The sequence below is a fragment of the Trematosphaeria pertusa genome (assembly GCF_010094035.1).
Source record: "Trematosphaeria pertusa strain CBS 122368 unplaced genomic scaffold BU26scaffold_2, whole genome shotgun sequence".
Taxonomy (NCBI): Eukaryota; Fungi; Ascomycota; class Dothideomycetes; order Pleosporales; family Trematosphaeriaceae; genus Trematosphaeria; species Trematosphaeria pertusa.
In genome coordinates, this window is record NW_022987213.1 from 157092 (window position 1) to 166002 (window position 8911).

General features: G+C 41.2%; 3 protein-coding genes across 3 annotated transcripts; 1 reads left to right on the forward strand and 2 right to left on the reverse strand.

The window, feature by feature from the left end:
- Window positions 1-199: 199 nt before the first annotated feature.
- On the reverse strand, window positions 200-1581 carry BU26DRAFT_134186 (uncharacterized protein). Its single transcript, XM_033819705.1, has 3 exons — window positions 1320-1581; window positions 1076-1260; window positions 200-1005 (listed from the first exon to the last, which is right to left on the reverse strand). The coding sequence occupies exons 2-3, from the start codon at window positions 1130-1132 to the stop codon at window positions 346-348; spliced, it is 717 nt and encodes a 238-aa protein (XP_033689142.1). The 5' UTR covers window positions 1133-1260; window positions 1320-1581; the 3' UTR covers window positions 200-345.
- Window positions 1582-1788: 207 nt separating this feature from the next.
- On the forward strand, window positions 1789-4030 carry BU26DRAFT_446953 (kinase-like protein). Its single transcript, XM_033824640.1, has 3 exons — window positions 1789-3026; window positions 3091-3560; window positions 3632-4030. The coding sequence occupies exons 1-3, from the start codon at window positions 1945-1947 to the stop codon at window positions 3775-3777; spliced, it is 1698 nt and encodes a 565-aa protein (XP_033689143.1). The 5' UTR covers window positions 1789-1944; the 3' UTR covers window positions 3778-4030.
- Window positions 3791-3964, reverse strand: BU26DRAFT_379243 (uncharacterized protein; the record flags this gene model as incomplete). Its single annotated transcript, XM_033822551.1, has 1 exon — window positions 3791-3964. A coding segment is annotated over one exon (174 nt), but the record flags the coding sequence as incomplete, so codon positions are not given.
- Window positions 4031-8911: the final 4881 nt, after the last annotated feature.

Below are 8911 nucleotides of genomic sequence, written 5' to 3' on the forward strand. Positions count from 1 at the left end.
TGGTGCCTACGAAACCCAAACAAGGGCTGGCGGAGGCGGACGTGGCAAGGTGAAGCAACACTAGTTCGACACATCGGATGAAAGGCCAGTGGACGAGCTGCTGTGGGAGCTGCGGACCATACAGGGCGTGGAAAGTGAGAGAACTGTTGGAAGAGACGATGTCAGGGGTTTCGGTGGGATACGGTTCGAATCCACGCGAACGGATTCTAGCCAGGAAGTGGAAGCTGTCCGAGGGGGACTCGGCTGTTTCGTTTCTGCCCAGTCCTCTGCTATGGCAACATGGTGATGGAGAGTCGGATTTTGAGGCCTTTGGTCACAAGCGAGCGAAGCTTTCTGATGGAATCCTCAACCAGCTGATGGCTTTGGACGTGGTCGTAGTCTTTCCAGCCATGTGCTGTTGGTACGAGTGGCGACGCGCACTTTGCTTCGTCGCTCCTTGCCCCCCTTTTCTCCGCCGCCAACGTCGAAAGCCCGTTGCCTCTTCTGACGCTTCTGCTGCAACATGTTGGGCGCAGCATCTTCTGTCGTGACCGAGGCTTCCTCACCTTCCTCGGGTATCCTCCGCCGCTTCGTCCTGTGCGATGTGTTCAGAGGGCTTTCGGTAGACAGCGCCGGTGTGGGGAGCGAGTCTGCCTGGCCCGGCACCGGCGGCGTCGGCCGTCTCGGTGGCCGGTCTGGTGCTGCTACTGTTTTCCCCGGACCAACCCTAGTGTAAATGACGTTGGGGTCCTCATCGCCGGTGCTGCAATCGCTGTCCCAGAGCTCACGCTGCGCCTTCATCTCGGCCGCCCGCCTCTCTTTGATCTCTGGCGGCGTACGTCCGATAGGCCATTCGTCGGCGGCTTCACGGTACTTGCCAGTTCTCCATCCTTGCACCATGACAAGTAATTCGAGCTTCCGATGAAGTCTGTCAAGGAAGTCTTTGTCGTAGCCGTTCTCGAATACTGGTGTGCGCAAGCAAGGGCCGAGGAAGGCGCCTTGGGTGGTAACAATGTCGCAGGAATCCTACAAATTTCGCACGGCGGTCAGTTCGATGGGCCGCAATGCAAACCTGAATCACAAGTGGCGCGCTTACTATGAGCCCATGTGGGCTGGCCATGGTAGTGGGTGGGCTGCCCGGTCGCGATTTCATGGCCAGCGACGGCTTCGTGCAGATGCGACACGAGTCGACCGTTTTGCCAGGCTCTTTGGAGTGGAAGTTGGAAAGGTGGCACGGTGGGGAGGTGAGCGTTCGGGGTTGCGAGCGTTCGGGGACGCGAGCTCGGCAAGAAATCCATGAGTCAGCATCACGTGGTCTAATTGCTGTCGACAAAACTCACCACAGCGGCATCATTGTCCAGAGAAACGGGGAGTTGTATTGCTACAAGCGCTGGATACAGTATCAATAGCAGGATCATAGCGATGTGTTTTCTTGCCGACTCTTGCTGATTCTATCGAATTCGACACCAAGGCGAGCCCCCGCCGCCCGCCCTGCCCAGCAACGCGCAGCGCGCAACAGCAGCGACACCGGGCCAGGCGGCTGCGCAAGGGGAGGTGGAGCGGCGGAGCCCAGGGTGTGTGTAGGGGGTGTGGACTGGGGCGCCAACGGCGGCGCGCCACGTGTGTGAGAGCGTGGTGAGCGTTGCGCGCCGGACCAGCCAGGACCAGTACCTCGGTCGCGCGGCTGTTCATTGGTGACGACCAGCGACGGGCACCAGGCTGGGCGTGAGACGGGAACTGAAGTACCAATTATTGACGCGCAGTGAGATGCAGTGCACGAAACGTTTCATATCTTGTACTTCGAGTGGTCGTCCTCTGGCTGCCTCGACGTTACGCAGTCGTCGGGAAGTGCTCCTTAAATTGGCAGCGGCATCTGAAAAGGTGCACATTCCCCGCAGCACTCAGTACTTCATTGAAGCTTGTTTGCCTCACCAAAGTCTGCAGTCAGCACCCCATTGTTATCAAATGTTGGATCACGCCTTTGCCTCCCTTACCCCCGCAAATGCCCTTGCCAGACTAGCATTCAGCGAAGTATACGATGCTCTCACTTTTCGGCGCCAAGATAGCCAGACAGATGGCACTCAAGCCGCCCTTCGCCACATGCGCGTCGAGCCCAAGCAGATATGCGACGACGAAATCGTTCGCCTTCGACGCGAGATGGAACGCACCAAGAATGACACTGATGGCGAAGCGAGCGAGACCCTCACAGAGCCAGATACCGATACCGAGGAACTGCTTCAAGAGCTCGGCATGATCTGGGCCGGCCGTTATTTGCTGAGCCTGGAGTCTCAGCCGGCCGAGCCGGAGAGTGGATGGAGGGTGGGAAAAGGCCCCTTAGAAAACATACCCATCGACCTGGTCCTTTGCACCAGGGCTTTTGCGAAGTTGTATGATATCGACCTTCGGAATCCTCATGCGCGCTTCAACTTCTCTCTCGAAAACAAGGGCCTCTTCGTTATAGGCTGCTCCCGGTCTCCGACGGCACAGCTGACAGTTAATGGTAATAAAGTCATGCGGAGCCCATACCATTTAAACCAGTATGAAATGAAGATCCAGTTAGACAAATTCGAGTACGACTTTCAGTGGACGAAATTCGCTGCCACAGATCCCTTCTTGGAAGCGCGCACGGAATACATGGATGAAAATCTCGGCGGGTGGTCGGCTGGCGACATCAATGTGGAGATGCCGACCCCTCTCCCCAGCCGGAGAACGGTGGGCAACTGGACGCTGGGAGGTGCTCTGGGTGCGGGAATCCGTGGAAGGGTGTTCTTCGCTTCGGATTCGTCAGGCAACATAGCCGCGATCAAGATGCTGGAGCGGACTTCTCGAAATTGTCACCACGTGGATCAAGAAGTTCAGACATTTCAAGAGTTGACTGGTTTGTTGACGAAGTCACCAGAGGGCGAGCGAGTTCTACGCATGGATGAAGTTATCTACACCAACAACAAGGAGTTCTCCTCTGAGGCGGCTTTTGACAATGTTGCTATGGTCCTAACGCCGATGACACCCCAGACATTTCTTGACTTGATGGGGACTCAGAGCACGGGGTAAGCCTCTCTTGTCCTTGAAACTGTGTTCTGAGGGAGCGCAGCTGACACATGGACTGGGCAGAGGATTCAAAGGCATGACGATGCGGGCGGCGACCGCATTCCGGGAGGCACTGCTGGGTCTCAAAGCCATGCATGACGAAGGTTGGCTGCACCGCGACTTGAAACCGCCCAACATCGGCCTCATCGGGCAGTACCGTTCTGTCTTACTAGATGTCGGCACATCCAGGCATATCGGGCTTGGTGAGTCGTTACCGCCCAAACCAGGCACATGTGGCACGATCGGCTACCTTGCTCCCGAGCTTGAGCTGGGGAATCACGATCACTCTATCGACATCTGGGCCATGGGCGTCATCTTGTTTGAGCTGACATATAACCACCACCCGTGGAAGTTGAGTCTTAACCCGTGGCGCGACGATGAGCCCTGCAAAGCGTTACGCCCGTACTTCCAGACGCGCTATCAGGAGGCCATTGACACAATGGACCGAGATTACAAGAATGCGCGTGCATCGCCGGACAGAGACCACATACATCGTGAGTGTTACCTTTCGCAGAGCTTCAATGACGTCTGTCGGCAAATGGGCTGATCCAAAACCCCCTTGCAGTTGGCGGTCTCTTTATCGAGATGGTGAGACACAAGTGGGCAACAAAGAACCATGCGCAGCGCCCAGATATCGACGAGGTCCTCCAACATCCGGCTTGGGGGCCATTGCTATCCGAATCTCCGCGGGCGAAGAGGCGACGGCTTTAGATAAGGAGGAGAGTCCGTTTCTACGGCGTTTAGCATATTCATCCAGCATATGGTGCTTCAGCTGGCGGACAACCTCTGCCCGCTCGAAGTCAATCACCATTACTCGACCAGTCTCCTCGCTCCACAGTATGTTGCGAGGCTCGAGGTCCTTGTGCAAGACTCCAAGATTATGGATCGCTCGGGCCGAGTAGTCAACCTGTTTCCATACACGGACGCCTAGAATTGCTTCAGTGGCTCGCGCCGCAGCTCAAAGAAAAGAATTTTCTTATTCGCTTCGTTCCATCTAGACTTCTCTACGTATTTCCTCTAGCAGGCATGCTGTGAAAAAGCTATCAGTCTAAACGCGTTCTTCATGGTTCGCTAAACTCTAGCCAACAATGGTGCTAGGCACGGCCACTCTACTATAGCCAGCATTCTCTATACGTTGTCTATCGTTCAATAAGCCTTAGGCATTAGCGCCCGACGCAAAAGTACCCCACCCTAGACTGTTGTTCTGCTCACCATATCCTGCATAGTTTAGATTAACGTACTTCACCAGCGAACGCCCCACACCACCGAACGCCCCAAAAATGCCAAGCCCCCACCAAATGCCACCATCTTATTCAGATTGCTCCGACTCTGAGCTGCTTAAGATAAATCTGGATAAGCTATCCGACTCATCTGTATCGTCTTTAACTACCTGGCACGTTCGCGCGTTGTGCCCTGGCTCACCGCAGCGTCCACAGCGTCGCTGAGCTGGCTGGCCGTCGCGTGCCACCACCCCTTCGCGCCGCTTCTTGCCCTTATTCTAATCCGCAGCCTCCCTTTAAGCGACCAGCTGCAAGCCAGCTTTAATCGTAAGGGTATCCCCTTCCTAAATCCACTTTCTTTTGCGCGAATTACGCTCCTTTTTCTGTGCGTTGGCCGCTTAAAGCTAGGCGACTTTAGACTCTACAAGCACTAGCCAATGCGCTATTAGCTTATTACCTTTCTTAAGCTAATTAAGCAACTTAATAATATAAGTTAGTAATAAATTAAAGTACTACGTAATCTTTCTCTAAATTAGAGTTAATTATAACTTTAATTTAGTAGAATTACTAGATATTTTATACTTCTAGATAGTAGTATTATTAGTAGAGAGTATTAGCATATATAATTAAACTTTAAGCTTTAATACTACTAAATCTAGGTTAAATAGAACTAAGCTAGTACCTCTAAATTCTACTCTAATATTATTATCTATAATTAACGCGTAAAAAGTTATATAAAATATAGATAAAAACTTAGTTTTTATAATATAGTTAATATAGCTATATATTAGAATCTTAACTTAGTAGCTATATACTATCTTTAATAGTAAGAAGTAGCTAACGTTAAGTAGCTATAGTAGGTATAATAAATATACTAGTATATAGAAAGATATAATTTTATTCTTCTTATAATATACTTTATAAACGAACGCTCTATATAAACAAACGCTCTAAAAATACTAAGCCTAAGAATTAACAAGTCTTTCTTAAATAACTAAGCGAAACCTTAATATATTTCTATAAAAATTTAAATATATATTAATCTATACAATATACACAAACTATTAAATTTACACTATATATTTCCTATTACGTAAGCTTAAAATAAGTCTTTTCTTAAAGTAGCTATTCTTAGAGTTTAAACCTTATAAGAACTAGTAAACTATTATAATAATCTATAAAACTTTAAATATATATTATATAGTATAGTATAAAGCCTTTTATAAGGTTTAGTAGCGTCTAGCTTAGTAATATCTATCTATTTCTAGAAGAAACCTCTAAACTTCTTATTAGAGACTCTTTAACTAAATATCTCTAGTACTACTAAGCTAAACGCTACTAAACTTTATAGAAGGCTTTATACTATAGTATATAATATATCTTTAAAGTTTTATAGATTATTATTAAGGTTTACTAGTACTATTAAGATTTAAACTTAAAGAATAGCTACTATTAGAAAAAGGCTTACTTCTAGCTTACGTAATAAGAAATATATAGTGCAAATTTAATAGAGAGTGTACAAAGTATAGTTCTATACATATTTAAAATTTTATAGAAAAATATTAAGGTTTCGCTTAGTTATTTAAGAAAAACCTTTTAATTTTTCTAGCTTAGCATTTTTAGAGCGTTTGTTTATATAGAGCGTTTATTTATAAAGTACGTTAGTACTATTAGAATTTAATAGAGTAGTAGCTTTTATAGCTATTTAAAATTAGTATATAATATATATCTATAATATAACTTTTAGTATACGTATTAAAGTACTTTAACTATAACGTACTTTATAAACAAACGTGTTATATAAATAAATAATCTAAAAATACTAAGTCTCTACTAAATACTACTATCTTATTTAGATTACTCTAACTTTAAGCTACTTAAGATAAATCTAGATAAGCTATTTAACTTATCTATATTATCTTTAACTACCTAGTACGTTTATATGTTATACTCTAGCTTACTATAGCATCTATAGTGTTGCTAAGCTAGCTAGCTATTACGTGCTACTACCTCTTCGCGCTACTTCTTACTCTTATTCTAATTCGTAGCCTCTCTTTAAGTAACTAGCTATAAGCTAGCTTTAATTATAAAGGTATTCTCTTTCTAAATTTACTTTCTTTTACGCGAATTACGCTTTTTTTTCTATACGTTAGCTACTTAAAGCTAGACGACTTTAGACTCTATAAGTACTAGCTAATACGCTATTAGCTTATTATCTTTCTTAAGCTAATTAAGCAACTTAATAATATAAGTTAGTAATAAATTAAGGTACTATATAATCTTTAATTAAATTAGAGTTAATTAGAACCTTACTTTAATAAGATTAATATATAGAGCTAATTATTTATAAATATTTAAAAGGCGTAGCGAGTAGGTTATATAAAAAAAAAGATTTAGTAGGTAAGCTCTTATAGTTTACTATAAAGCTAATAGAGCTATATACCTAAAAGGTTCTATAAGTAGAACGTTTAAGAAACTAAACTCTAACTCTAAGCTATAATACCTACTACTCTAACTCTAGTCTAAGTAGCTATAGATCTAACCTATAGACAACTTATTATAGTTATTATTAATAAAATTAAACTAACCGTCTAAATTAAACACAACGCGTAGAACAAGCTTAATATCTCTAGTCTAAAGAGTAACACGCTTTCTATAAATATAGGTAAGATTAGTAGCTATAAGTAGGTTAGACTAATATATAAACTAATACGTATAATAGAATATATACTTTATAGAAGAGTATATAAGAAGTTCTTAGTTAGTATCTAGAGAATACTAAGTATATTAGCCTGCTAGCGTATATTAGCCTTATACTTAGTACTAATTTCGTAGTAAAGGTAGTAAAATAGCGTTATAAGCGTAAGAGTACTAACTATTCTTTAGTAGTACTTAATTTCTTAAAGAGCCTATACTTTAATATATTAGTAAATTATATATAGAATTTAGAAAAATAATAATATAGGTACTTACTACTAGGCTCTACGCGGCGTATCTTAGGTTCTCTAGACGTAGCTCTATAATAGATTTAAGCGCGAGGTGCTTTAACATTATAGCTAATTGTCTTCTAAACACTAGTACCTATATTAGTCTTATAGGTCTTCTTTTACTTTAACGTTTTCTAAGTCTTTCTATTCTTGCCTCTAAGAGCTAAAAATAGTTAGTAAGGCCTAATACGTAGACTAATACCTAACTAACTAGTATTTACCTAAGTAGGTTTCTTTCTTAGTATCTTAGTAGTAATAGTACTATAAGAGCTACTATTACCGCGACTACTATAAGTATAAGCTATATCTCTACGCGTAGGTCTAGCTAGATTATAATAGATAGTTAAAGAAGTTATAGTAGCTAATAGAGTAGGCCTAGCAAAACTATTAATTAGAGAGGTAAAAGCTTACTTAGTAGAAGTAACTAGTAGAGTAAGTCTAGATAGTAAAGCAGAATTAGGCAGAGAAGTAGACAGATAACGTAGACTAGAAGATAGTAAAGAACGTAGACTAGAAGATAGTATAGAAGAAGTAGCTAGTAAATTAAGATTCTCTATTTAAGACTATAGAGCTAAAATATCTAACCTAGTAGAACTCTCTAGTATAGAAAAGAGTATAGAGAACTTAGACTAGATTTTCTAACAAGGTTAGTAAAGGTTAAGACGTATCTAGAGCTTTAGATAAGGCTTCTTAACGCTTAGCTTTTCTATATTATAATAACGTAGAATAAAAACCTAATATATAGATAAACGTGTTAGAATAGTAATAATAAGCGTAATAAGAAAAGTTAAATTAAAAAGTTATAATAAAAAAATAATAATAAAAGTAAAAAGAAACTTAAGTACTTATAAAATAGTAAAATAGAAAGTAAAGAAAGGTATTAGTTAAGCGTATTAGCCTATAATAGCTAAAATATCGCTCTACGTGTAAAATTTACTAAGTAAAGTAGTAAGAAAGTATAGTATAAGAAAGAAGAAAATTTTTAGAGATTAAAAAGTTAAGGTAAAGGTAGTACGCTAAAAATTACGCGATTACGTAAGTATAACGTTATTACTCTACTTCTACAGCGTAAGCTATAAAATTCTCTTACCTACCTATAAATAAATAAAATTTTTAACTTATAAGTATTATAAACTAGAAAATCTATAACTTTTATTAAATATTATACTAATACTCTTTTTTATACTAATACTCTTTTTTTTAGCTCTTATTAACTAATATATAGACTATTACGCTAATTATAATATAGTATCTTAAAAATTATAAAAAAAAGAGAAAGAGTTGTCTATAAACTATAATACTATTAAGAACTAATAAATACGTAAAAAGAAATAAGATAAAGAGTTCTAAGTACTACTAGATAAGAATACTACTAATAAGTACTACTTAGACTTCTAGAGAGAGAAGTTTATACTAGTAGCCTAATAGAAGATAGATAAGAAGAATAATAAGGCTAAGAAAGACTAGCTTATAAAAGAGCTTAAAGTATAGTCTAAGAATATTACTATTAATTATAGGTAAGTACTTATAGGTATTAGTCTATATATTAGACTATATAACTAATATTCTATAAATTCTTTACTAGTAAGTACTAGATCTAGTAAGTAAAGTCTAGAAATTCTAGTAATAAATACCTAT